Source organism: Hylaeus volcanicus, unplaced genomic scaffold (assembly GCF_026283585.1).
Source record: "Hylaeus volcanicus isolate JK05 unplaced genomic scaffold, UHH_iyHylVolc1.0_haploid 12237, whole genome shotgun sequence".
Taxonomy (NCBI): Eukaryota; Metazoa; Arthropoda; class Insecta; order Hymenoptera; family Colletidae; genus Hylaeus; species Hylaeus volcanicus.
The window spans coordinates 1,350,793-1,375,120 of NW_026533172.1; the positions used below are offsets into that span (position 1 = coordinate 1,350,793).

Here is a 24,328-nt window from a genome sequence, read left to right on the forward strand (position 1 = left end):
GAAGAAATCCTTTTGGCTGTTAAACAAATATATCTTTGCTTAAAAAAAGTTTCTGTTTTCTTAAGTTTTTCGTTTCTTTTTATAAAAAATCATGAAAAGGTTTTTCATAAAAACAAAATTTTCATTTTGTTAAGTTTTATTTCTATTTTTTTTTATTTTGCCAAAATGCAAAGTTTAGTGATGGCTTCTTGCGTTGTTTTCATTTTTAATGCGTCATTACAAAGTTGGACCGCACTTCAAAATGATGACTCATATACAAAAAGAAGCTTCCGCTTGCCCTATGTTGGGCTGGAACACGCCTGGCACGCCATGTTAACTCTCATATCTACCATTGCCACAGGGTGGTGTAATTCTAAAATAGCATTGCTTGTTTTATGTGGTACGGACTGGTAGGATTTTTTTTGTACGATTCTCTCCAATTTTTTATTTGTACTTTAATGTCATCTTCCTGTGATGTAACTCTTTAACTTTGTCTGTGTGTGCATGTATGGATGCGAGTTAGTCGGTTATTGTGGGAGTCATGTGGGAATACACAAGAGCTTTTTAATAGACAAACATTAACAAAAAGTCTTATACGTTTGCTTGAGAAGGCGGAAAAAAATCAGGAGCCTTTAATATCTTTTGCTTTAACAAAAGCATGTTGTATAATTTATGCTCAAACAAAACGTATTTCTTCACGATTTTTGTCGGAAAAAAAAAAGGACTCAATTATTTCATTACCAATTAATACAGTAACACTAGAGTATCTTTATGATTATGTTATCAGGAAAAAAATGGTTACAACAGATTAGCCGTATAATTTTTCTTGATGTGGGAGTGTGTAGCTATGTTGATCAGTATACTTATTTAGCAAATATTGGTTTAGCTGCACAAGAACAAGTAAACCATTTCTAATTTCTCGTTGTATTTGATTATTGTTGATATAATGGTTTTAGAAAATTTGCATAGATGTTTGTGATATCGGTACTCGACCAGTGGTATGATTTCTTGAGTTGTAGTAAAGTGTTTCAGTACCTAACTCTATTTTAGACAGTACTCATGCAGCTTGTGAGTCTCACAAAAGGAATCTATTTGAATTTTTCTTCCTGTATTTTTGAACAATTAAGCGAAGATCGAGTGAAGGGTACTTCATCTATACATCAATCGTTAGGGCAAGATTTTGAAAACGATAAAAAAACTTTAGGCCGTTTGTTTGTATCATTTCTTCTTGTACGTTGTTCACATTACTTTGTTGAAACTCAAGGCATTCATTTTTCTTACAGTTTCATTATTCGGTACCTCCAGAGACACGTGGCGCTTTTCCAACAGCGTTTACAACAGTTGAAAACTGTTCTGCCGTGTGCCGCTGTCATCAGCAACCCGTTGAAATCGGTCTTGTTTGCTCGTGTTGCTTAGCGGGTACTCGGCCGAATTTTGCCATATTTTAGTGTCAGTTTCTGTTGTGTTTCATTCTCCCAGTATTTTGCTATGAATACAAAGACTCGAATTGTTCCGTGTGCAAGTAAGTTTTTGGTTGAATGAGAAACCTTTGAACAGCTAGCAATTCATTTCTTTCCTAGAGTTCGTTTCAAAAGAGAAAGAAATGTTACTGTGGCAACAGCAAGATTTGCTAAGAAAAATGTTTCATCGTCCTCAGTCATTCCCAAAACACCCAGCACAGAAAAACAATTAAAATGAGTAACACAAGGGTCTTATGTTTCATCGTGTTTATAAAAAAGATAATAAAAAATTTCTTAATGTTTTTTTTTCCAAGAGACTTTGCCATTGTTGCATCTACCAATCAAAAATTTGAAAGACAAACAAGAAAATAAAATATATACTCTACTTACTGAATCTTGAGCAGTAGTGGTTAGATCTTGAATGACAGGGTTGGAAGCATTAAGATCATTGTCAAGGAAATCATAGGTAACAGAGTACTGAAGTCCAAGACTGCACCACACACAAGGTGTGGTTAAAATTGATAGTAAAAACACTAAGAAGAAATTTTTGTGCGTGTGCATACCGTTCTAAAATGGAGGCTCGCAATTTCAGTACTGTTTGATAGTCCTCTTTAGATAATCGGTTTAGATTAAGCTGAATAGGTTTCCTTGAAACAAGCGCTTGGTTTGCCAACTGTTTCAAAAGGTCGCTTTCCTCTTGTCTGATTAAAAAAGAGAAGTCCCGTAAAGTATTTTTCAATTAGTTAATGTGTGATTACTTGACAGTATATTTTTCTAAAAACGTATGATACTCTTTTTGAAAATTATCCTGAATTCGACGCAGAAAAGTTTGATGGAAATTGTTGTTTTGTATATCCTTAAGTTTTTCATTTAAATGTTTTTTGAGTATAGTTTCTAATGGATTTTCTTTTGTCGTTATAGCTTGGATGGACTGTTCTAATAAAGATTGATACAATTTCTTATCTTCAAGGATCTCGTTTGAAAAGGCTTCAATAATGTTTTCAACAATACTCTAACAAAAATCATGAGCATCCATCGTTCAATGCACATTTACTACACCTTTTGTACGGTTACAAAAAGGCTTTTTTGATCTCTTCTTATAGCATGCAAATGTCGAGTCATGCTCCATGTCATTGTTTTTAAATATTTCGCGACTAACGCTTTTTGATACTCTTGACATATTTTCTCTGTATCATCACATATTTGGTTGACTTGTTGAAGCAACTGTTCTTCTCCTTTTAATTCTAATAAATGTGCGAAGTAATGTTACACACAAAAAAAAGTCGTAGATTTTTAGCAATGTATGGCGTACTCTGTATTTGCCTATACAAAACTTCTTCTCCATCCGTTTTATTTTTTTGGGCTATACCTTCTTCTTTCAACGTAGAATCGTTCAACATATTCATGATGGAACCTCTAAGAACAAGTACACTCTTTTAATTCTTTTCTACTTACCGATTTGTTGTTTTATTCATGTTACTTGAATCGTAGTGCTAACATATACAGAACAGCGAAAAATGGCCATGTTTTCGTCATCATCCAAGCATTTCCTAGTATAGTTGTTTGTGTTCCGAACCAAACAAAAGAAGATAAGAGTCCATACAATCCGAGCTAAAGGAGGTTTTGTAAAAATAAAAGATAATGACTGAAACCTATGAGCTAACCTTTAAACGTGGGGAATTTTTTTTTTGATTAACCAATAATGTTTCTCGAGAATCTTTTGTTTGTGTGTTAAGACAATATTTATACGAATCCTCAAGACTACAATTAAAAAGCAAGGCTAATTCTGTAATGAATGACGTGACAAGTAAAAGAGAGGTTAGTAAGGACACAACAGCATTTGTTTGTATCACGATAACTATACAAGGTCATTTTGTTTCATACGACCTGGAGCATGGAATTCATAGTTATGAGGAAATGTGTTCTCAAATAAAGCCATTTCTTCTGGTTGAAACCCATTTTCCCACATTAAATTTAAAAGATTTTTTTTTGTTATAAAAACACTTTTTTCAACTTGTATGGTATTAGAATCTCTAAAAAAAACACATGAGCTCCACGTTATTTTTATTTATACCTCGGAAGCCAAGAAGGCGTCACACATGTTTCGTCCTTGTTTTTTATATGTTGGGTCCAAAATTGCACTGTTTTAAATATATCTTTACAAACGTTAAAAAGGTCATCTCTACAAAACAATTCAAGTGCACTTTTACGGTTTCTGGGGGAAAAAAAAACCTGTTTAATTGTGAAATGTGAAGGTTTTGGAATTCACTGTTGCTTCTATTTATGATACTCTGTTGAGTAGTATAATGTTTAAAGTGGTGTACTTTTAAATAGATAGAGCAACAATGTCTTTGTACAATGGGAAAACAATAGTGGGAGATTTTTAACATTTCTTGAAAAATAATTGTTAAATATTCACTGATCGTTTAATTAACGAATGTTATACAGTCGCTCATACATTGGACACACTTTTCTAAATTGGTTTTATTTATCAAAGAAACAAAGACTTAATAGATGATGGTTCCACTAAAACCAAATTTAGAAAGTATCTTGATACAAGTTTTGCCTAAAATCTGTGTAACCAGTTTCAATATCAAAAAATGATGGAGCCTTTTTTTTTTTTCTTTGTTTCTTTTTCACAAACACACTTACACCCTTTTTATTTTTAAACTAAAAAAAAAAAGGTACACTTTTTTGCTTGATCCATTTGTGTCTTGAGTAAGATTCAGCCCTTTGCAGTCAGTTGGTAGCCTTTAAAGGGTCATCGTCAGTGCATGTGAACAACGCAACGACACTTGAGACCAACGTTGAGAAACTTTCAGAAATTCCAGGTATAACGAAAAAGTTGTTTATTTGAATAATAGGGAGATTCTAGACATAGAACAGACTTTATGTCGTGCTCTATTCTTTTACGTACTGTTTTGACGGTTTTATGAAAAATACTGTAAGGTGGAGCATACAATAGTTCGTTATTGTCACTATACGTTGCATTGAACGATTCCTTCTCATTCTATAATCCAAAGCAAACTACACGACACTTTCTACATTGATCTCATACTGTGGTCAAAGTGGTGCGTGCGTCGTTTCCGAAAGCGTACTCGCTTGACAAATTCGTTTTATACGTTTTTTGCAGAAAGTGTGAGACTTCACAATTCATTGCACTTAAGCCACTACCTAAAATGAAAAAGTACGATTTTTTCATTAAACAACAAGGCTTTTTACCAAAAACTTGAGCCAACGTTTTCATTGTAATCATTAATGATGTTAAGTGTAAATCCCATTGAACAACTAGGAAACAATCTGTGAAGGAAGCCTGCATCGTAGTAAGGAAACATCTTAAAATTTTATTTTTTAAATACAAAATTGGTTTTGTTGATTTTCATAAGTAACCCTACGTGGAATTCAAGTTGGGTAACCAAATTCGGGGTACAAAATTCAACCATTGTTATGTTTGTGAGTCGCAATTGTTGTGCTTCCAATTCTTGCATGAATTCTTGAGACGCGAAACAATTCTTTTGAGGGTTGTTATGAAATAGATGACCCAAATTATGTAAAAAACCTTTCAACAGAGAATCAAATTGTGCTCATACAAAAAAAAAATTCATCTAATAATAAAAATGCAGTGTACCTAAAGAGTATTTAAATGTCTTATACCAACTTAAATCCAAGTTGCCTTTTCTAATAGAAGTAGAACGTCCTAAACGTTCGTGATAGCTCGACGTTAGCACATAAGCGGGAGCGACATTCCCTGAAGCTTGGTTTAATACAGGGTTTTTTCTAGTATTTTCTTGGCTGAAATCGGTAAACAAATTATGACGCTTTGAATTGTTTTTATGATGGCTAAGCATACGTTCCAAGAGATGTATACCCTTGATCATAAAGGGAACAATAAGGGATCTTGAAAAATTTTATGAATCGCCATACATCCTCTAAATATGAAATCATTCGTGAAAAAAAAAATGCTTGTACTGAGGATGATTATGTTACTGTAACTCCAATGAAGTATTGGATGAACTCGCATAAATGAAATGTCGTCACCTAACCAATCACTACTAGGTTCAAAAGCCGCCTGAACGAAAGTTCCAGGATCACCTCTTCGTAAGCCTAACATGGAATGAATCAGATTCTTAAACTCATGTTTTTCACCTTTTTCTTCATGATAGACATTACCCATTATAAAAGCGACGCATGTTGACGCACTCTTTATGGATGTTTGTGAATTTAAAGAGTGAGTATTTGAATGATCCGACGAGTTGTCAATATCCGATAAACATGTTGATATCATTTCTGTATAATTTCCAGGATAACATCTTTTAAAAAATCACAAATAGTTATTAAGGAATTGTAGTTGACATAAAACTAACCTGAAATCGCAGTCCAAGTCTTTTGCTGTTTGAGTAACAAAAGAAAGAACATTATCAAATTCATGTGCGGATTGAAAAAATACTATAGTGGGCTGAAGCGGAAGTTTTATATCTGTTTGGGCTTTATTGCAACGTTAAAAAGAAGTTTAAAAAAAAATGGAAACAATCGACATGACAAACATTGTAAATTTGCACGAAAGGCGGCTGCGTAACATGCAAGAAAAAGGTGTAAAACCACAACGGAATCCTTTCCACCATTAAATGCAACAATTGTTTTTTCTAATGAGTACAGCCTAAATTATATGCGTCATGTTGATATCATTGTAATTAAGGGATTACACACCTTAACGTTTTACGTAAAATTTTAATTGATTTTTCAACTACATAGTATAAAGCCCATAATGTCTTAGAGTCTTGATGATTTTGTAGAGAAAAAATAGTATCGTAGAGCTTTAAGGAGTCAAGATAAATCTGTCTTGACCAATCCATTTTAAAAAATTTTTCCTCACAATAATTTATAATTTCATTATCAGATTTCATCTCCTGATGCCTTGTTAAATGTTTTTTTTTTGTAAAGATTACTTGACAAAAGACCAAGAGCCTGTTAAGTTAAACCTATCTTTCTTTTTACGTGTTACTTGTCACAACATTAAGAGCAAATGTATATACTTAATGTGGTAGCCTTAAAAAAAAGTGTTATATATATTATGATAAGGAAAATAGAAATTATTGTAACAAAGCTGTTTTAAAAAAAATGTTAACTAGATAAATATCAATAAAACGAAACACGTTTTTTTAAAGAGGATTGGGTAGGGCACATTAGAGTAGACGTGGAACGAAGGTTTTTAGAATCTGTGTGATTCGTAGCATTATGTGCGTTAACTCTTGGTGACGTCGAAACGTGAGAATTATAACAGTGGCTTTTACGAGAAGACAAAACTGATATCGATTTATTACAAGTAGCTAAACGGTGAGTGGGATTATCAAAAAACGACGCTTTTTTCTAAGACGTATCATGCTATGTTAAATGAAAACACTTTTTCGTATTACTGAATGTTGAAGATTCGCTGGTTTTGGAACGCATTTCGACAAGTATAAAATTCGGGCTTCAGCATTTTGATTATATATCGACTGTCTTACAATTTCCGACTAAAATAAAATGGACGTTTGACTTTATTGTACCAAAAAAACAAAAAAATAATACTTTTAATGTAACAATTAATTTATCTCGATACGCAAGTTCGTCTCGAAATTTAGCCAATTGTTCCGTTGCTATGTCGAGTTCGTCTACTAAACGTAAGTATTGCTCTGTTTGACGATCTAAAAAAGCAGATTGATAACGAAAACTATTTGAACAAGGAAAACATTATTCTGTGAGCTACTTGACACAACAGCATCTTCCTTCTTGCTTATATTCTCTTGTATTTTTCTTTCTTCTAATTCTACTTCTAGGTTTCCTAACCGTATGTTACATTTTTCTAGTAATGATAATGCGGATGTTTTTTCTCTTTTAAAAAAATTTATTTTATAAAAAAAAAGTACGCCCAAATCAAACTGTCTCACGTTCGCGTTTTATCCAATTGCTCCTTTAGCTTATTAATCGCTTCCTGTAATTCATTTATTTTCTCTTTGGCATCCTCCAATTGCGCCGTATTGTTGCTACAATGGATAACGACGAAACATACGCCCTTCACAAACAAATTTGTACTAACCTGATAATTTGCTCCGATTGCTTACTCTCTTGTAACAGTGAAACGGCTTTTGTAGCTAAAGAAATTAATTTATAAATGCATCAAATCGCAACGGCATCAAGTGACATGCGAACAAAAACCCACTTCATACACACGTACTTAATTCAAAAACAGAAAGTGATTTGAAAGTAGGATCCATATTTTTCAAAGCTACTAATTCTTTATCTTTTTGTATCTGTATCAAATGAATCTTAAAAATAATGAAAATTTTAATAAATTGTTACCAAGATTTTTTGAAATAGTTCTTTTTCAAATGTCATATTTTCGATTATTTTTTGCATTCGAAATAACTCTTTTTCATTATAAATAAGTTGATCAGCAGATTTACTCTTCAGGATGAATAAAAACTCGATAAACTAAATCAATTAAAAGAGAGAAAATCCTACTTTAAATTCATCAAGATTCAAATGATTCGGATAACGTTCTTTAAACCAATTTAAAATTTCTTCACAGACTGTCATATGTTGTAAAATTTCCTGCGCATGGTGAATGGACTAAATAAAGTAACACAAGACCATTTTACTTGATATTGTTTTTGACGTATAGACGCAAATATTTCTGCTTTCTGACGCTTTTGTATTTCCTGATTCAAATTCATTCTAAACAGTCGTGTACCAGAGATTGATTGCCCATGAAAATTTTCTTGCTTTTTCTTACTGAAGTGTCTCCACTTGATGGTGAAATTGTAAATGAACTGTCTCATAGATTTCAGGATACATTTTTTTTAAAACGTCCGGTTCCTCCAATGTTTTATCAAGAGAGCTGTCCACCACTGGTGCTTCCTCTTGTTTTAACCCTAACTAACGAATAGACTATAACTTAGACTAAGGTCAATCACAAGGCGTTTTTATTTCCTTTATCTCTATCCTACTTTTAGCCTATCATTCACAAGAGTTGTACTTGTTGACTCTGTAGGTGATTTATATTTATGAGAATCGTCTTGAGTGTGCGTCAATCGCTCTTTCTCCTGTAAACAAAAATTATGTTTAAGATAAATTGAGCTAATTAAGTAAAGGGTTACTAACACAAAGTCCTACTTGTTCATCAGGATTTTTCACATTAACAAGTTCGCTTGAACGAAAGTACGGCGAAACGGGAATGGAATCTGGTTATAATAAACACCATATGATCGAATCAGAAATCACATGGCGCATTATACAGCTTTATAAATCATAAAAAGTTCTTGTCTTAAGGTCACCATAAAGAATAAGAGCAGTCAGGGGAAACTAACCTTCGAGCTTTGAGTTGTCGGATAAAAGGCTTACTGTTTTACTTGGTAACCATATCTTTTCAGGATTGAGAAAAATGCCAAAACTGTGTTGAGCTGACTTGCGAGTGTCTCGAAATGACTCATCTGATGTAGAACGGTCTGACAACGATAAGTCACTTCCTTGACACCCAGCTGCTAGAAAACGAAATTGTTTTATCAGTTGATTATTACATTATTAATCAACATGAAGAGAATACAATAAGCATACGCTACATAATCTGTAACTAATAGATTTATTAAGCCCTTATTAATTATTCTCGGTATTAACATTTTTCAATGTCGTTAAGAATATTTTACAAGAATTGTTACTACAAAATAACGTACGAAGGTTTTTTGTTCTACTCTTTTGTGATACGTCGGCATTACAAGATATTGCTGTGTTCACAATATCCTCGACCTTACCTGTGTTACCTAAAATGAATTCTATAAACACTCATGTTGAAAAAAATTCTTACAGCAGGAGCCATAGCGACGACGAAAAAACGAACTTGTCATAAGAGACGAAGATATAGTAATTTAGAAAAATTTAATCTTAAATTTAATGAAAACCCATGATTGTTCTACTTTGAAAAATAAATCTTTTTTTTATTTTTCTGTATTATCCAGTTAGATATTTTCTTTCTTAGTCTCAGGGTCAAATTAATGAAGAACAGTTCTCCACAATTTTTCCTCTTGACCAAAATATCCACACATCTACAACTTAACGTCCGGCACAGTGTAGTACTGAGAAGATAGAGATTATACACTAATCTTATAGAGGAGACTACTTGGTTATATCTGTACTCTCTGTGTTCGAGCATTTCAATTGAATTAAAAAAAAAGAAATGTCTACATCTTTTCTTGCTAAGATAAAGTATGATTATAAAATTTTCGTGACTGCATTTATCCCATGTTTGTGTGATACCTTAAGGTTTTGCCTTTATTAGGTAGTATTTTAATGCGAAAAAATCGCTTCATGTACGAAATTTAGCGCAGATTTTTTTTCTTATAGCACAACAGACTGGCATGCTAAAAACAGACAGATTCTGTACGATTTCTTACTGTAGCACTCCCAATCACACTAGAAGGAGAGCCTCGAACGAAAGTTGGAGGTTTTTGTGGAAAGAAAAATCTTTTTTTTTTTCTAAATGCCTTTTTGCAGTGTAGTTAGAAAAGGACATTTCCAAGAATTTCTTTCGGTTTATGATTTAATATTTGCTGAGGATTCTAGAGATGAAAAAAAAGCTCGTGAAAAGGTTATTTTTCATTTTAAATTATTTTTCTACTAATTTTTTTCAATAGTTTGAGTTCTATATATTCGTTAAGACAAAACCGATTCATTAACATATAACATTATATACCAAAATTTATTTACAACGTCATGTTTATTCTTCTGTTCAATAATTCGTGTCTTTTCATGAATTTTTCCTAGTGTTTTAATAATTGTTTCCATTGTAGATTCTGGTGTGGGAATCCAATGACTTGACCATTCCAGAAGCTGTTGTTTCAACTCGCACGTTTCTCGATGCTTCTATAGCAGACAATGATTATCATGACACTATAAAGGACAACCCCAATTTTCTTAGCAAGGAAAGTGCACTGCAAGTATTATATGCTGTGGCAATTGAAAAGTATGTTCATTCTAACAAGACTCTTGTTTCATTACAATAAATTCGTAATTGTTTTTTGTGTATCACTCGTTTCACACAGCTTTGTGAAATTCTTTTTTTCTGAAAACAAAAATAAAATGGAATTTCAAGAAAGTTCAGCTAACTCTCACTTCATACAAGAGCTTCAAACATGCTATCAGTGTTTTACCAACAGTAGTAAATTACCTTCTGTCAACGTTTTAAGGTAATAAGTGATTGCCAAGAGTAGAACTAAAAAAACCAAGTCACTGTCTTATTACATGAAGGAATGTGTCCAAGGGATGCTTTCAGTATTTATTTGTGAATTTCTGGGAACCTGAAGCCTTGAATATTCGGTCGCAGCTTATGACACGTGTTCACTCAAAGGTACATATATTTAATGCGTCGATAACCAAATTACATTTAATTCTTGTAGCAACTAGCTTCAGGTTTAGTAGCTGTACTGCAAGATCTTGAGTCATTGGCACCTTCTGATCCTCATATGGAAGCATCTTTAAAATCCTTACTAGGCGTTACCCCTTTAAGAAAGCATGGCGGAGAAAATTTTATATCTTTAAAAAAACTGTTACAATGTGTCGCAATGGTAGCTGGGTTGAAACAAAAAGAGACTATGCGTGCGTTACGACGTTTTAAAATTCCTGAGGTACTTTTTTAATTATTCATGTCTTACTAATCTGTAAATGTTTCTTTTCACTTTATGAATTTAAACAACAGGTTCTTAGTGAGCCAGCATTTATAACTGCTGGTGCATGGTGCCAGAGTTTACGAGAAGCTCTTCCTAGTTGCTTCAGTTTTATTGACTGTATTTTTCATTCATGTTCTCACGAAAATGTTGCTCTATCTTTTTTGAAAGATTTTCTTTTGTTAATGTACGACCCTGAATTAGTGACAAATGCCACTATCATTTTAACAGTTTTCTGGATTCTCTCAAAAGTGTCCGTAACATTTATTGATAGGTATTGTGTTTTTATTTTTTAAATTAGAAATTTTTATTATAGTACTTTTCTCGATAGACTTGTTGCTAGTTTTATTTATGCAATAACGGGTCTGCAAGTTCAAAAGGGAAAACCAGCTGTTCATCCTACATCTTCATCTTCTTCTCTTCATGACTCTTCTCACACTCGTGATTCGAATAGTAAGGTTTTCTTTTTTTTTTTTAATTTTTGTATAAACTCGGATTTATTCATCATTAGTTACTTTTGATCATCAATCGTTTTCCCTGTGGCTTCGCACAATGGGAATTTCTAATGAACAGGAGAAACAAACAAGGTTATATTTGGAAAGTGATTTTGGGTGTAAGTAAACAAAAAGATAGTTCATGAGTTCGCGTGTAATATCGGTCTCTGTTGCTTGTTTCTTTTGTAAACTAAGATCAATCACGTTTGTTAAAGTGGCTTAAATGTTTATTTCTCTTACCACAAAGTTTAAACTCCGGTGATGATATTTATGGGCTTCCGGATAATATAGATTTTCTGTTACATTTATTTTGTGGCCTTCAATTAAACTCTTTCTTTCAACAATTTTCCTTGTCTGGTGGTAGCATGAATCGTCATAGTTCTTTACCTGCAATCGTTTTCAAAGATGCTTTTTGTCAACGTTTTATTAGCGTTGTGACTACGACACACACACGCATTGTAGCTTCATGTCAGAGTATGCTTGATTTACTTGCATACGGTACAGTACAATGTCTGTTGAAGAAGGAAAATGTGGCATCAGAGCGTGGACTACGAAGTATTTTACGATTATTTGAGGAAATGGAGGTGTTACGAGTTAAAAACGTAGAAGGTAAATTTATAGAATGGCTTACTCAGCGTGTTGAGTATAGCGTAACACCATCTACAATGAGTAAACGTGGCGCATTACAACGCTTGTATCCTATGGCTGAAAGACGCAGTTTAGGAGATTCAGGATACAAGCGTCGTAGCAGTACATCATTATTTCAAGAATTCTCCTCACGTTTAATTAGTCGACAAGCTAAACTTCAGCGTCTTGATGATGGGACCTGGATTGACGTCAACTATCCCGAAATAACAACACCTCCCGCACACCACGCATATCTAACTAACCATTCATGCGATTCTTCGCCCTCCCGTAGTAATACTACGGTTAGCCTATTAACGATTTTATCAACAGATAAAATTATGCATTTTGTTTTAGAAACACGAGCCAGTACCTTTTCTTACACCTTTCCTGAATCCTAGCTCAAAACATTGTGAAGCATATTTTGATGACGCGTTACAATGCGGCTCAACCACTTCAATGCAGAACATACCTTTACCAAAAGATTCCCTATTTGTAAAACATTTTAGGTTGAAACGACAGCACGCGCCAAGCTGTATACCACAAGAGCACTGTAAAAGGTTTCGTGATATTGAGGCATTAACTCATAATGAGTGTAGTGACGATGCTCATTCATTTTTTAACGTGTAAGTGATGCAAGACGAGTTAAAGTACAAAATGGTAATCTTTTATCAGCAGTATGAAAGAAAGCCGTTCTACTTAGAAAACGCTCCTTGTCACTCCACCACTACTCTTAGTTGTGGAAAACCAGTAAAATTTGTGTTTAACTTTGTTTGAGAGTTCTTATTTTATCTGTATATTAAAAAAAATTCTTTGTTACGACTATGAATTTCAAACCGCCACCTACTACAATAAAAAGATGATAACCATTGTCAATTTACTAATTTGAAATTTCAGTACAATGTAATGTTTTTCATTTTTTACTAGAAAAACAATGTAGAGATGAAACTATTAAAATCAGTATAACAGGTATACGCAACATTAAAATGTTGTCGCAATTCCATGTTCTTGGTATTGAATTATTAAAACGCGGCATTATTATCCTAACATGAGTAGCAGTAAAACAATTTCATTCTAAAGGTTGTAGATATTTTTTTTTTTTTTTTAAGAATATAGCAGTGAGAAACGGCTAGTAATGGCAAATCTTTACTTTAATATATTAAAAAGCTTAAATTGTTGGAAGGGGTTTATTGTACACTCAGTAAGTGTCATGTGCATGTGTTTATTTTTATCCGACTTTTTTTGAACCTGTAAACAATAGCTTGAAAAACGTGTATGTTTGATTTGTTGGGTTTTTTCATCGAAAATCCACTGCGATTCTTCGTCACATTTCGACGAGTATTGAACGAGTGGGTTAGTCGGACTCAGAGCTATAATGCATAAATTTAATTTTTCATAGGGTCTTATAATTCCGTTGGAATCCCAAAAAAAAAATTGAGTAACACTGTGGTGATGACATGGAAATAATTTAACATAGTCTTGATTTTGTAGAGATTGCATTGTGTCCAAACAACTTTGTGTAGGGATACTTTCAATTGATCCTGAAAATGTAGTATTTTTTTCTAACGGATCCAGAACGTCGGTGGCTACATTTTTTAAAAACCATTTGAAATTATGACACTTTAATTTTTTTCGAATAGAAAAAGCTTCAGCAATGGAGCCTAAAGGTAAAGCCAATGGTCCATTAAGTTTTTCAACCAAATTCGCATATTCATCCATCCATACATGAGCTACTCTTAATTTATTACGTTTGATTTCCTCATATGATACAAAGTAAACTTGTTCTGACCAATAATCTGGTGAACGAAAAACATGTCCAACATTCGAACAGGGATGAACTAGAACACGACCACCGCACATCCATGTTTTAAAACCTAACTCCATCTCTTCTCCACCATAATACTTTAACTCCTTATCATAATAGCCTATACTTTTAAACCATTCATGTTCTATTGCGAAAAGTCCACCAGCTAAAGCAGGACTTATCAGAGGTGTCGATTCTAGTTTTGGATTTAAAGGCTTTTGACCTAGAGACCAAGTGAAACTAATAGCATTTAAATTATCCTTAGTAAAGTCGAAATTTTGGGAGTCAATGACACGAATCAATGGTGTGGCTATAGTTTTGTTGTCTTCGTGTATTATTTCTAATAAAGGTTCTAACCATTGAAAGCTTGCTTCAATATGGGAATCAAAAAATACTAATACAGGGGCAATTGCCTTTTTAGCTCCGTATATTCGGGCACCCATGAGTCCATGCCGTTTGTTCAGATGATACAGTCTCGTTTTAGGTAAATCTTGGACATAAGTATCCAACGTATCAAATAACCATGGATGTGATGTCTTGTTACTTTTATCCTCGACAAGAATAATTTCCTTTAATAAGGAAGGTGGTGAGTAATTCAAAACGCTATGAATAGAACGTAATAAAACGGATAAAAGTTCATTATGAAAAATAATAATCACAGATGCCTTGGGTAAGTTATTTGCATATTTTTTTAAATAGCATTCTTTACTTGACAAATTTGGAGTATTTCGGTCGAGTGGTAGGCTATCGCTTTTACGGTAATTAAACGCATATCCTTTATGTGCTTCAATATTCTCTTTAAAACTTTTATTAAAATCAGGGTAAGGTACTTCTTTCCATAACTTGTCACCTGTAATGGGATCTCTTCCTAAAAAGCCATGATAATAAGTGTTTGTACTATTCGTTTCATTTTGTATAAGTTTTCTAAACTGCTGGGTCAAAACATTTGTATTAAGTACTCGAAAACCTTTACCATTAGGTTCCTTAATATCTTTTTCATATAAAATTGTAATTTCTTGGGGCAATACAAATATTCCCCTTTTCAACTCCTGAGTTCGTTTTAATTCAAAAACGAAAAAATCCGTTAAAACGTAAAAGCAATAAATAAGAATTAAACATATTAAGAGTATTTGAACGCGTCTATCACATGTAGATTTCATTTTGACTAAAACATCTCTTAATAAAGATGTTAAAAATCTTACTAAAAAATTAATATTTTAAACTCATGCTAAAACTATGTTTTACAGCCAGAAGTTAAAAACAGTTTGTTAACTACAACACACCACATGGTTTAAATGTGTTAAAAATTAACAAATAAATTTGTTAAAAATGATTTAAAATAGAAGAGCATGCTGTCAAAACCAATTTTGGTTCCCAAATCTGCTTTTAAAAAAAACTTATTTTTTTAACTTTAAAATTTTTTTCCTGTACCTTGAAAATCCATTTCAAATCCAGGGTGTAGTGTTATGAAGAAAGTTAGAAAAGTATTTGAAAAAGGGGAAATCCAACACAATGGAGGTTGATACTTCAAAGACAATCCTATTTTAGTGGGATCTGCCACGTTGATTTTTTTACATATTTTTTTCATAAAAAAGCAAGGCAGTTGTGGTGTTGTTTCATAGCGAAAATGTGAATAATATTGAAATGTCTTGCAATCGTTATGAAACACTCTTACTAAGGAGCACCACTGCCTTCGGAATGTTTGAATAGTATCGTTTCGTAATGCTTTTGTATTCACTAGATTAACAAGGCAATACACCGTTTGATGAATAAATGCCAGGATTTTCGGTTGCTTCCATTTGTCCTTGAATTTTGTTAATGATAATTTTGTTGTTTCTATTAAGAAGCGTCTTGTAGCATCGTGATTTCTTCTACGACACACCCAGTCAAACGGTTTTGCAACGGTTTGGTACCCAAACTATCCAAAACAAACCTTTGATATGTTTTCTTCCAAAAACATTTGAAAACGTCACATTTCAGCAATTCTTTCCACGCAACATTACATGTGGACTCTACACAGGCATACTTTTACTTTGAAAACACAAAATAATAATATTTTGATTAAATACCAGTTGGCCGCGTGTTAATATCCAGTTGAAGGACATAAATGAGAAAACGAACGAAATAAGGAAAAAGCAGCAAACCACGCAGCATCATAAAAAGAGTATAATTGTATAAATTCTGCAGATACAGGATTGTTTATTTTTCGCAAAAACATAGTCAAGATATTACAGTGAACTGTATTTGAAAACTACAAATTGATGAAGTCGTTATGACGGTGTTTGCTAGAGGAAGGGAAGAATTGATAGCTAATCAAAAAAGCATGTTAGTTATCCTTAGAGGTACACGCAACAATTGACAGAGTTACATGGTAATAATGTCATTAATTGTAAAAGACAATCTGAAAAATACAAATTCGGATAGTAAAGCATCCCGTTCTCTTTCTGTTTCTTCCCATCAATCGTAATAGTATGATTAAAATAACTTGAACAAAAATTTTCAAGTCGTTTATAAGATCTATTTATATAATAGGTTAAAACTAGTGTATTGAATTCATGATTCGAGAGTAATCAACTCAAACCTTAAATAGACAAAGCATTCATCAATATATAAAAATGTTAAAAAAATATCCTGACGAGGTACGAGTAGCACAAGGAGTTTTAAAACCTAAATTTTGTATTTTGAAAAAAAAAAAATTGAGTCCTTCAACGCAATAAATGTAAATTTACTTGTAAAGCTTCTAGATAACGCGATGCATTCATTAGAAAACGACTGTACGTGAAAAGGATACAGTAGACTAGTAAAAGGGATGAGCTTGATTTATCGATCATCTGAACCTAGCAAGGGAAAACAAAACTAAAGAATACTACAGATATTGAGGTGCCCGGTGTACTTGAGGCCAAGGTGGTTCATTATTAGAATAGAAAAACGAAGGAGAGAATTCAGAGGGAAAAGAGCATTGAAGTGCATGAACAGAACGACGACAAAATGTGAAAGCTTCTTCGATTTTATTCTAACATCCCAAATGCATTGAAAACGTTACAAACAAAAAAAAATATTATAACCTGATCAATAAGCATTTGGCAATATAAAAGATTCAACTCCATATGAAAAGGGTGGATTTCAAGTAATTTCAATATACACGTTTCGTACAGATTTCTTTTCATGTAATGTTGTAACTTGGTGAAAACAGTAGTTCTACTGAAAAAAAAAAACACTTTTTTTGATGTTTATTAAAACAATTCTTTTTTTTTTGTTTCAATAAAAATCCTGCTTTTTATATTATTCACAACAAAGCAGAGAAAATAAATCATTTACAAAGTTTAGTAGAAAACTAACATGGGAGCTTCAATGAAGTTAAAGAAAGTTTGATCGTTATTATGTTTTATAGTAACACATGTCACGCGTTGTGCTTCCGGAATCAAGAAAGGCCAATTTAATTCTTTCTACCAAATGAATGCAACAGTGCATCAAAAATTTTAAAATACGAGTTGACTACCGCTTCTGGAAGCAACAAGAACCGCTTCATGAATAGTGTTCGCACACGATTTTTTCGAGCGATAGGCGGAATAATTTCATTCGTTGAGGCAGATGTTCTGTTCACTAAAGACAAATTTTGCGCTAGCAATTCTCGTAAATATGGTTTTATTTTTAAAATTTCTTCATGTCTCTGCATGATGTTGGGCTTTGCATTACAGTTGGCTTTAGCATATCTTTGATTGGTAGACAAAAGAAACTTGTTTAGTGCGTCTGAATCTGATTCTTCTTTATACTCACGTTGGATAGCATGAGATTCAGCGATGTTTTTTTTTGAAAAAACACTCGCCCATTTTTCATCAAGACTTTTGATTGCATAATCATCTTCTGAAAGTTTACTGCTGGACGATGAGAGACATGTCGCTCGAGCAAAAAAAAATTTTCGAGGTTTAACGTTGTCTTCGTTAGATGAGACCGAGTCTTTAGTGTTTTCGCACACTAAAGTGCTCTGTAGTGTTTTTTTTAATTTACGTAGCTGTCTATAAGACATAGCATAATACGTTTTAAAAATGTAATAATACCATTGTTGACGCTGAACCACACGCTCATAAACTGTTTTTACTGCATTACTTTTGCAGAAAAGGCAAAACGTTAACACTGTCTGGACACGTGTTACCTTGTTTTGTGATCTACTCAACCTGCAATACAGTCATTTTACAAAACATTACTTTATAGTTAAACATAAATTTTGTACAATTTACAAAAATTTTCCTTTTCACCTCAAAAAAAGGGTTTTGTTAGCTAAATAAATGTTTCACATTAGTAAGGAATCTGAAAGTCTTAATAGAATGTCGGGAAAGACTTTCTTGTGTATGTTTGATATAAAAAATGCGTAGCTATTTGGTAGATATAGAGTTAGATTTACATTAGAAACATTTGAGAAGAAAGGCAAAAATTTAAATATAAATTTGAACCGGAATACAGAGCTTTTTTAATCCTGAACAGATATATATAAGTATCTTATAAAATAGTGTTGGATTTCTCAGAAAGTGTCTCTTCAACATGCAGTAAATGGAGAAGTACCGAAGACGCTTCAATACTCATCGTATGTACTTTTGCGGAAAAGGTCTCAATAACGCTTATCTGACGTGGAATAGACACACACACACACACACACACACACACACACTTTGAGACGTTTTTGTTTTTATAACGGTGCCTCACAAACAAAGATAAAATAGATCTAGTAGTTTTTCGCATTTCATCAGTAAAAAAGAGTGGGTAGGATGATTGAACTCATTTATGCGTATAGTATATGCAAAGAATGGCGTACAAAAGGAAAAGCTGATTGCTTACCACAAACCACATAAAATCAAGAGCGTCATTTATTTCAGAGCATAACAAAAGAGGATGACGATACAAGGTAGAGTAAATCAGGTGGGTGGTTAAAAATTTAGGATTGGCGTAAATTATAAATATAGAAGCAATGGCTGCAGCTCCATAAACAGATGCTGAAGGAAGACATGTTCTCTTTAAGGATTCAGAGAGTCGAAGTAAAGCAACAAATGTTTTTATTTTTTCAAAAGGATTCTAATAAAGAAGACATTCTACAATCACATGGAGCTTAAGCACACTAGTAGGGTTACAGTATAATCAGAAAGGTGGGTAAGGCGACGAAAAACAATAAGCAGCCGTTTGTGTTGGTCTTGTGTTGGGTGTATTAAATCAAAAATTATAAGAGTTGCAAAATAATTTTTTATGGATGACACAGCTTTCGAGAAACTCGTTGTATCAGGTAATTCGTTGACATCTTTAAGATTTGAACTTTGAAGAAATGAATTATGAAAAAGGCGACGCGTTAAAGTGTCGGCTTTTTCTAAAAGGTGAAAAGGACCAAATGATTCATATGCTAACACCTGTAAGAAGGACTTTGGCTTGATTGTATATTCAGTAAAATACAAAATATAAGGGAATAATTGTTGAAAGATTTGTGTGAAAATTAATCGTTCATAAGACTCTGTCATTAAATAAATTGTGAATATTTTTTTTTTAAATGTATCACATTTGTAGTAAGAAAAAAATTGTTTTGTTTTTTCATTGGTCTCAAATAAAGAATCAAACAATGAAGCATTCTACAACACAATAACCATTTTGTTTTGAGGTTTTTTTACAAAACAAAATCTTACATCTTTCATAAGGATTCGAACACATAAGGAAATCGTTTGATGAATAATAGATGGCTGGAACAATGCAGGGAGTTTTTCTAGTGTTGAGTTGTTTTTCTTCAAAAAAATAATTAAAGGAAACGAGATACGAGAAACACGATCGAAATATCTGCCAGTGTATCAAAGAAAACAATGAACTTTATAACACATCCAATGAATCAAGGACATCATTAGCTCACTCATACAATTTTCGATAGGCTTTTTCCCCGCATGCATCTGCTAAGCCTTTTTGAAATATATTATACGTATGCTGAGTAAAATAGTTGGCGGAAACTTGGAAAGAGGAAGGTAAAGGTTTGCATGTTGTCAACAAAGTTGATTGTGTTGATCCATTAAAAGTCGAAGAAGGGTCTAAACATTGTTGAAGCGATTCGTCTATGTTGGCGCCCCATGAATTCCCAATCCAATCATTAACATATTCTTCTGGACAATAGGAGAGACATCTGAGTAATGGTATATTGAGTGTCATATTATGGACGCTGAGATTACTTGGATCGACTAAACGAATCCGATATGTATAAATCTTTAGACGCTTTTAGTGTTAAAAGAAATTCTGCCTGCAAAAAAAAAAAGAAAAGAAAAACATAGTTATCTTGTTTTCGTGGAGTAAAGTTACCGCAGATGCTAGCATTGTTAAATAATACAATTGTTCTGAAGAAAAGAGTTGAGGATGTCTACAATATTGTATAATGCCGAGATTCAAAAAGAGAGAATGTGGTGCTATTTTGATAATCATCCAAACTAAAGCTTCTAACAGTATGTCCGCGTTCACATCATAGGCGGAGTTAAAAAACACTGTATTGATTGAGTCGCATTTGTTCGTTTTTCTTCCCCGATTCTTCAAATCTCTTTCATAAAACTGTCCTAACAATTCCTCCTCACCCTGCTGAAAACTGGCATCATTTTCACTTCTTTCATGTTTTTCTTGAATATTTAATAGTTTCACAACGCAACTTATAATTTTTAGTAGAACGTTCATTTTATCACCTGCATACTGAACCAAACAGATAACAATCATCAATTCGGTGCATGTCTCAAGAGAACATAAAAATGAAAAGGGTGTGCTGAAAGCAGTCATTTTATTTTGGAAGCGAAACATACATCAAAAGAATCTAAAAACGAAAATTGAGCCGATATCCAATCTTGAAGTGTTTTACACGAATCGCCACTCCACGGTGCAGATTTCTCAAGAAAATGAGCGAAATCATCACGAATTTCTAAATGTTGTGTTTGAATCCAGGCATTCATCCACGTCAATTTACAATGAAGCTTTACATCTTTTTCTTGCTCATCGAGAAACAAAAATTGGATTTGACTTAACAGTTGGCTCACCACCAAATGTTCAAAATGATCTAAATAAACAAGATTGTATGAACTCTCTTTTCTTGTTGCTAAAAGTTTTTCCTTATAAAACACGAAAAATGAAAAGAAAAAAATATGACATTAGTTGAAAGATTTAAATTGAACATACACAATTTGTTGAGGAAAAATCGCAGCTTTTGGTAACAGCATTATTTTCATTGGGCGACAAAAAATGAATAAACTAAAGTCATCCAATTGTTGTAGGCGTCAATACATCGTGAAAACCTACGTACATCTTTGGCTTGAATTATAATGGTATCAAGAAAAGAAAATAAACGACATGAAACAAATTTCAAATAACTGTCATTCAAATCTTTAGAATGACCTGCTTCTGGTAATGCTTTGAGTGTGTTTGATACAAAACTAAAAGGAATATTGGGGTGTTTTGACATTTAGTTAAGGAGTTTAAAAACTCACCTTGTAGTAAGAGTGTAGAGGTAGAGAAACCGTTCCGCCTTTAAATGATTTAAAAAATTCAAATAGTTTTCACAAGAATGACTGATGGAGTTTGTTGTTTCTCGCTAACAAATATAAAATTGACATTCCTGAAACTTATATTATCAATTTTAGAATCTTACCATTTTTTAAGTAAGAATTCAAAACATGTCAGTATACCTTAATACGAGTTGAGTTTTAAAGTAATTTAAAATTATATTTTAAATACTTCATTATTATAATCATTAAAAGACACTATTTTTTAAAAAAATTTGTTTAACCAGTCTTGCTTCATTAGAAAAGGGAGGCATAAAAAAAAAGTCTTAGTTATGTTATTATTCTACTTTTTCAGAACCTTTTAAAGGACCTGTGTTCATGTTTGTACAAAAAAAAAAAAAACAATTTTAATAAACTCCTTTTTTTTTTTTTAACAAATTAAACTATTTTGGTTGCAATACAATTTGAGTTTTGATGAAAAACAGAGACTTGTAATTGCTTTATGCACTAGTTGCATGACCATATCCTTTTTTCATTCTTTTTCACTGTTCAAATTTTTCTATGATTCCAAAACCACCTGAACCTCTTGTTTTAGAAGATCTTATTGATACTAGTAAATCGGATGATCCAACGGAACCGCTGCATTCAAAACTATCGCATAATGAATGCATTGATAATAATAATGCCGCAGATGCTTATTCATGGGAAACAGGTTACAATGCAACGTGGGATTTATTTGAAGAAAAGGATGGTTTTCTGGACTTATCTAGGTTTTTACAATCTTCAGAGAAAACTAAACAAATCTCTAGAGAAACGCTTTGTGAAAAGAACCCTACCGCGCATCTTTTGATAAGAAAGGGAACGTTAAGGTATTGAATTATTGTATTTTAGTAAAAGAAAGTTTGATATGGTTTAATAAAACTCTCTTTCTATTTTATTTAGAAATGTAGTTATACTTTTGGATGCTTCAGAAAGTATGCAAGAAACAGATTATAAGCCTAATCGAATATTTGCGGTTCTTTCTGCTATTGAGGTACACTTCATGTTTCCTAAGGTTTTTTAATTTTTTCATTCCAACTAAGACATTTTTTTCAACTTTTTTAGGAAATCCTTCCAATTTTCTTTCGTTCTAATCCTTTGTGTCGAGTGGGATTCATTATTTTGTTACATTCTCAAGGCGTTCCTATTTGTTCGTTAAATAATTCTTTAGAAGAACTTTTGCAATTTCTAAAGTTACTACGTGAGCGAGATATAGCTGGAGGTACCGTGTCTTTACTAAATGGATTTAAAGTACTCAAAATTTAAAAGTTTGCAACCTTGAATTGTTTCGCCTTTTCTTTTAGAAATGTGCTGCTATGTTGTCGTCCACCCCCCCTTATGCCACCAGAGAAGTTGTCGTTATGTTCGGAAGTATTAACTCTTGTGATTCCGGGTAAAAACCTGTTTCTTTTTTTTTTTAACAATTCTTCGAAAAGAAATATTCAGTTAATCCTAAAGATGTTTGCAACTCAAGGCATTCAAATTAGTGTCATTTCGCTAACACCTGAACTTTTTATATTACGTGTAATAACCTAAAGCATATAATAAGAGTGAATGGTTCATTTGTTATACGGAAAGTACGTTTCTTTAGACTGCTTGCACGTTGACCGGAGGAAGCTACAGGGTGGTTAAATCCCAAGACGAACTTAAGGAGTGTTTAAAATGTATTGAAAATGCCCCCAACTGGTCAGTCTTATGTTTTCTTTTTATCCTATTGTGTTTCGCTTTTGGCCTTCTTATAGGACAAACCACGGTGAAACGCGCTTAGTGCCAATGGGTTTCCCGAAGCCTCTTGAAACGACGATTGCCACACTATGTATGTGTCATAATCGTGTCAGGTACACTCTTCCATTTTTATGTGTTTGCCAAACAATTTTTAAATTTATTAACCCTTGTTTATAAAAACCGTAATTTTTGAAATTGTACAATAGAGTGTACGTTCGTTTAAAACGTTTGATCTTTTACTTATGTAGTTTAAAAGGATACTTATGTCCCCGTTGTCGTGGAAAAGTATGCTCTGTGCCAACGAAATGTGTTGTGTGCGACTTACACATTGCAAGTTTTTTAAACATCGCGCGAACAACTAAACACTACGCTCCCGTCCTTCGGCATACTAATGTAGATAAATAAAAACAATAGCATTCAATTCAAACTAAATGAACCAAAACATAACAAGAATTGTATGCGTATTCAGTTGTCTTCTTTCGAAGCGGTTTGTTACATGTGTGAAACCAAAATTTGTTCATCCGTTCAACAATGTACAAGTTGTGAGAATTATTTTTGTCGGTACGTCATGCGCTATAGTCAAAAAAAAAACTTATTGTGTTTGCATTTAGTGCGTGCCAAGATTGGCGAGTCTCAGTTTTACAACAGTGCCCCGGGTGTATGGTCCCAAAACAAACAATAGTTCCGTTAAAGGATATTTAGTCTTTAAAAAAAATTTTGTTTAATTATTATCTCCATTCCGTTTCTTTTACTAGACTAACCATAACAAGATAGTAAACGTAAAGGGAAAAGCCATCCTAACAAAGGAACATAATTACGATTATTAACGCAATTAATACATATTAAAGTACAAATTGGTAACAAAACAATATTGTGACTCTTCTCTTTTTCTCCACCGTTCATTGTTAAAAATATATAACAAAAATAATTTTCAAAAAAAAAAAAAGATTTATTTGTTGGTTCTAATTTTTTTTTTTGTCAAGGTTAGAGATTCATTGTTGATCATAAAAAA

The 24,328-nt window shown here is 32.9% G+C and overlaps 8 protein-coding genes and 1 long non-coding RNA gene across 25 annotated transcripts; 4 read left to right on the forward strand and 5 right to left on the reverse strand.

Moving 5' to 3' along the window:
* Positions 1-32: 32 nt before the first annotated feature.
* LOC128884070 (uncharacterized) lies at positions 33-1,824 on the forward strand. Of its 2 annotated transcripts, none has more exons than XM_054137115.1 (8): positions 33-389; positions 503-731; positions 787-879; positions 936-977; positions 1,030-1,209; positions 1,263-1,398; positions 1,459-1,501; positions 1,560-1,824. In XM_054137115.1, exons 1-8 carry the CDS (start codon positions 166-168, stop codon positions 1,675-1,677), a joined length of 1,065 nt encoding a protein of 354 aa, XP_053993090.1. In that variant the 5' UTR covers positions 33-165; the 3' UTR covers positions 1,678-1,824. The 2 variants fall into 2 exon arrangements, with proteins under 2 accessions (XP_053993090.1, XP_053993091.1); XM_054137116.1 differs by having other exon boundaries at positions 33-379.
* Positions 1,632-3,841, reverse strand: LOC128884069 (uncharacterized). Its single transcript, XM_054137114.1, has 11 exons — positions 3,672-3,841; positions 3,514-3,621; positions 3,327-3,472; positions 3,104-3,225; positions 2,920-3,050; positions 2,752-2,855; positions 2,499-2,683; positions 2,198-2,451; positions 2,003-2,140; positions 1,830-1,929; positions 1,632-1,773 (listed from the first exon to the last, which is right to left on the reverse strand). The coding sequence occupies exons 1-11, from the start codon at positions 3,827-3,829 to the stop codon at positions 1,708-1,710; spliced, it is 1,512 nt and encodes a 503-aa protein (XP_053993089.1). The 5' UTR covers positions 3,830-3,841; the 3' UTR covers positions 1,632-1,707.
* Positions 3,842-4,176: 335 nt separating this feature from the next.
* Positions 4,177-9,447, reverse strand: LOC128884068 (uncharacterized). Of its 3 annotated transcripts, none has more exons than XM_054137111.1 (17): positions 9,280-9,447; positions 9,149-9,235; positions 8,786-8,956; positions 8,592-8,659; positions 8,426-8,521; positions 8,212-8,354; positions 8,078-8,153; positions 7,941-8,030; positions 7,779-7,883; positions 7,654-7,729; positions 7,516-7,570; positions 7,367-7,462; positions 7,186-7,310; positions 7,008-7,123; positions 6,854-6,952; positions 5,804-6,806; positions 5,739-5,749 (listed from the first exon to the last, which is right to left on the reverse strand). In XM_054137111.1, exons 1-16 carry the CDS (start codon positions 9,317-9,319, stop codon positions 6,576-6,578), a joined length of 1,674 nt encoding a protein of 557 aa, XP_053993086.1. In that variant the 5' UTR covers positions 9,320-9,447; the 3' UTR covers positions 5,739-5,749; positions 5,804-6,575. The 3 variants fall into 3 exon arrangements, with proteins under 3 accessions (XP_053993088.1, XP_053993086.1, XP_053993085.1); XM_054137110.1 differs by having other exon boundaries at positions 8,786-8,959; XM_054137113.1 differs by lacking the exons at positions 6,854-6,952; positions 7,008-7,123; positions 7,186-7,310; ... (10 more) ...; positions 9,149-9,235; positions 9,280-9,447 and adding exons at positions 4,177-4,310; positions 4,357-4,449; positions 4,498-4,613; ... (3 more) ...; positions 5,290-5,368; positions 5,427-5,543 and having other exon boundaries at positions 5,610-5,749; positions 5,804-5,924; positions 5,984-6,096; positions 6,147-6,575.
* LOC128884071 (uncharacterized) lies at positions 4,304-4,957 on the forward strand. Its single transcript, XR_008459216.1, has 3 exons — positions 4,304-4,510; positions 4,573-4,762; positions 4,826-4,957. It is a non-coding gene; the product is annotated as an uncharacterized LOC128884071 (long non-coding RNA).
* Positions 9,448-9,575: 128 nt separating the features above from the next.
* LOC128884066 (uncharacterized) lies at positions 9,576-14,224 on the forward strand. Of its 5 annotated transcripts, XM_054137104.1 has the most exons (18): positions 9,576-9,677; positions 9,735-10,059; positions 10,262-10,434; positions 10,514-10,657; positions 10,719-10,818; positions 10,868-11,095; positions 11,167-11,408; positions 11,466-11,587; positions 11,646-11,747; positions 11,824-12,557; positions 12,610-12,878; positions 13,180-13,310; positions 13,362-13,453; positions 13,514-13,601; positions 13,652-13,690; positions 13,744-13,830; positions 13,893-14,025; positions 14,084-14,224. In XM_054137104.1, the coding sequence occupies exons 2-12, from the start codon at positions 9,952-9,954 to the stop codon at positions 13,190-13,192; spliced, it is 2,235 nt and encodes a 744-aa protein (XP_053993079.1). In that variant the 5' UTR covers positions 9,576-9,677; positions 9,735-9,951; the 3' UTR covers positions 13,193-13,310; positions 13,362-13,453; positions 13,514-13,601; positions 13,652-13,690; positions 13,744-13,830; positions 13,893-14,025; positions 14,084-14,224. The 5 variants fall into 5 exon arrangements, with proteins under 5 accessions (XP_053993079.1, XP_053993076.1, XP_053993078.1 ...); XM_054137101.1 differs by lacking the exons at positions 13,180-13,310; positions 13,362-13,453; positions 13,514-13,601; ... (2 more) ...; positions 13,893-14,025; positions 14,084-14,224 and adding an exon at positions 12,928-13,128; XM_054137103.1 differs by lacking the exons at positions 13,180-13,310; positions 13,362-13,453; positions 13,514-13,601; ... (2 more) ...; positions 13,893-14,025; positions 14,084-14,224 and adding an exon at positions 12,931-13,128.
* LOC128884476 (N-acetylgalactosaminyltransferase 6-like) lies at positions 13,607-15,216 on the reverse strand. Its single transcript, XM_054137908.1, has 2 exons — positions 13,874-15,216; positions 13,607-13,622 (listed from the first exon to the last, which is right to left on the reverse strand). Exons 1-2 carry the CDS (start codon positions 15,214-15,216, stop codon positions 13,607-13,609), a joined length of 1,359 nt encoding a protein of 452 aa, XP_053993883.1.
* Positions 15,162-18,083, reverse strand: LOC128884067 (uncharacterized). Of its 3 annotated transcripts, XM_054137109.1 has the most exons (13): positions 17,834-17,963; positions 17,556-17,769; positions 17,396-17,502; positions 17,122-17,257; positions 16,950-17,069; positions 16,786-16,893; positions 16,638-16,723; positions 16,425-16,573; positions 16,289-16,365; positions 16,126-16,237; positions 15,990-16,068; positions 15,488-15,927; positions 15,162-15,436 (listed from the first exon to the last, which is right to left on the reverse strand). In XM_054137109.1, exons 2-13 carry the CDS (start codon positions 17,730-17,732, stop codon positions 15,357-15,359), a joined length of 1,671 nt encoding a protein of 556 aa, XP_053993084.1. In that variant the 5' UTR covers positions 17,733-17,769; positions 17,834-17,963; the 3' UTR covers positions 15,162-15,356. The 3 variants fall into 3 exon arrangements, with proteins under 3 accessions (XP_053993084.1, XP_053993082.1, XP_053993083.1); XM_054137107.1 differs by having other exon boundaries at positions 17,556-18,083; XM_054137108.1 differs by lacking the exon at positions 15,162-15,436 and having other exon boundaries at positions 15,498-15,610; positions 15,732-15,927; positions 17,556-18,083.
* A 452-nt stretch (positions 18,084-18,535) lies between these two features.
* Positions 18,536-21,817, reverse strand: LOC128884064 (uncharacterized). 7 transcript variants are annotated; one of them, XM_054137097.1, is made up of 12 exons: positions 21,699-21,800; positions 21,538-21,641; positions 21,354-21,483; positions 21,230-21,301; positions 20,860-21,162; positions 20,375-20,791; positions 20,248-20,315; positions 19,938-20,201; positions 19,720-19,867; positions 19,180-19,665; positions 18,890-19,123; positions 18,536-18,676 (listed from the first exon to the last, which is right to left on the reverse strand). In XM_054137097.1, the coding sequence occupies exons 1-12, from the start codon at positions 21,699-21,701 to the stop codon at positions 18,554-18,556; spliced, it is 2,352 nt and encodes a 783-aa protein (XP_053993072.1). In that variant the 5' UTR covers positions 21,702-21,800; the 3' UTR covers positions 18,536-18,553. The 7 variants fall into 7 exon arrangements, with proteins under 7 accessions (XP_053993072.1, XP_053993070.1, XP_053993071.1 ...); XM_054137095.1 differs by having other exon boundaries at positions 18,552-18,721; positions 19,944-20,201; positions 21,699-21,817; XM_054137096.1 differs by having other exon boundaries at positions 18,552-18,721; positions 20,375-20,752.
* Positions 21,818-21,998: 181 nt separating this feature from the next.
* On the forward strand, positions 21,999-24,148 carry LOC128883895 (general transcription factor IIH subunit 2-like). Of its 2 annotated transcripts, XM_054136751.1 has the most exons (11): positions 22,129-22,264; positions 22,323-22,421; positions 22,495-22,585; positions 22,657-22,842; positions 22,896-22,984; positions 23,028-23,115; positions 23,183-23,277; positions 23,334-23,429; positions 23,565-23,709; positions 23,786-23,877; positions 23,928-24,148. In XM_054136751.1, exons 1-11 carry the CDS (start codon positions 22,254-22,256, stop codon positions 24,016-24,018), a joined length of 1,083 nt encoding a protein of 360 aa, XP_053992726.1. In that variant the 5' UTR covers positions 22,129-22,253; the 3' UTR covers positions 24,019-24,148. The 2 variants fall into 2 exon arrangements, with proteins under 2 accessions (XP_053992725.1, XP_053992726.1); XM_054136750.1 differs by having other exon boundaries at positions 21,999-22,421.
* Positions 24,149-24,328: the final 180 nt, after the last annotated feature.

Excerpts from the sequence above, each read along its gene's own strand:
- LOC128884066 (XM_054137101.1), top strand. The coding sequence starts at position 9,952 with ATGCCTTTTTGCAGTGTAGTTAGAAAAGGACATTTCCAAGAATTTCTT. Across the intron at positions 10,060-10,261 it reads AAAAAAAAGCTCGTGAAAAG|ATTCTGGTGTGGGAATCCAA; the intron begins GTTATTTTTCAT and ends TTTCCATTGTAG. Across the intron at positions 10,819-10,867 it reads TGACACGTGTTCACTCAAAG|CAACTAGCTTCAGGTTTAGT; the intron begins GTACATATATTT and ends TAATTCTTGTAG.
- LOC128884070 (XM_054137115.1), top strand. The coding sequence starts at position 166 with ATGCAAAGTTTAGTGATGGCTTCTTGCGTTGTTTTCATTTTTAATGCG. Across the intron at positions 978-1,029 it reads ATATCGGTACTCGACCAGTG|ACAGTACTCATGCAGCTTGT; the intron begins GTATGATTTCTT and ends ACTCTATTTTAG. Across the intron at positions 1,210-1,262 it reads TGTTTGTATCATTTCTTCTT|TTTCATTATTCGGTACCTCC; the intron begins GTACGTTGTTCA and ends TTTTTCTTACAG.
- LOC128883895 (XM_054136750.1), top strand. The coding sequence starts at position 22,114 with ATGATTCCAAAACCACCTGAACCTCTTGTTTTAGAAGATCTTATTGAT. Across the intron at positions 22,586-22,656 it reads CGGTTCTTTCTGCTATTGAG|GAAATCCTTCCAATTTTCTT; the intron begins GTACACTTCATG and ends CAACTTTTTTAG. Across the intron at positions 23,278-23,333 it reads ATTGAAAATGCCCCCAACTG|GACAAACCACGGTGAAACGC; the intron begins GTCAGTCTTATG and ends GCCTTCTTATAG.
- LOC128884476 (XM_054137908.1), bottom strand. The coding sequence starts at position 15,216 with ATGAAATCTACATGTGATAGACGCGTTCAAATACTCTTAATATGTTTA.
- LOC128884067 (XM_054137107.1), bottom strand. The coding sequence starts at position 18,083 with ATGTCTTATAGACAGCTACGTAAATTAAAAAAAACACTACAGAGCACT. Across the intron at positions 16,574-16,637 it reads GAATGCTTTGTCTATTTAAG|ATCTTATAAACGACTTGAAA; the intron begins GTTTGAGTTGAT and ends TTATATAAATAG. Across the intron at positions 16,366-16,424 it reads ATTAATGACATTATTACCAT|CTATCAATTCTTCCCTTCCT; the intron begins GTAACTCTGTCA and ends TTTTTTGATTAG.
- LOC128884064 (XM_054137094.1), bottom strand. Across the intron at positions 20,316-20,374 it reads TAACAATGCTAGCATCTGCG|GCAGAATTTCTTTTAACACT; the intron begins GTAACTTTACTC and ends TTTTTTTTGCAG. Across the intron at positions 19,124-19,179 it reads CCCACCTTTCTGATTATACT|AATCCTTTTGAAAAAATAAA; the intron begins GTAACCCTACTA and ends CTTCTTTATTAG.
- LOC128884068 (XM_054137110.1), bottom strand. The coding sequence starts at position 9,319 with ATGACAAGTTCGTTTTTTCGTCGTCGCTATGGCTCCTGCT. Across the intron at positions 8,960-9,148 it reads GAGTAGAACAAAAAACCTTC|CAGCTGGGTGTCAAGGAAGT; the intron begins GTACGTTATTTT and ends TTCGTTTTCTAG. Across the intron at positions 7,124-7,185 it reads GGAAGATGCTGTTGTGTCAA|ATCGTCAAACAGAGCAATAC; the intron begins GTAGCTCACAGA and ends CTGCTTTTTTAG.
- LOC128884069 (XM_054137114.1), bottom strand. The coding sequence starts at position 3,829 with ATGTTAAAAATCTCCCACTATTGTTTTCCCATTGTACAAAGACATTGT. Across the intron at positions 3,473-3,513 it reads ACGCCTTCTTGGCTTCCGAG|AGATTCTAATACCATACAAG; the intron begins GTATAAATAAAA and ends TGTTTTTTTTAG. Across the intron at positions 2,141-2,197 it reads TTAGAAAAATATACTGTCAA|ACAAGAGGAAAGCGACCTTT; the intron begins GTAATCACACAT and ends TTTTTTAATCAG.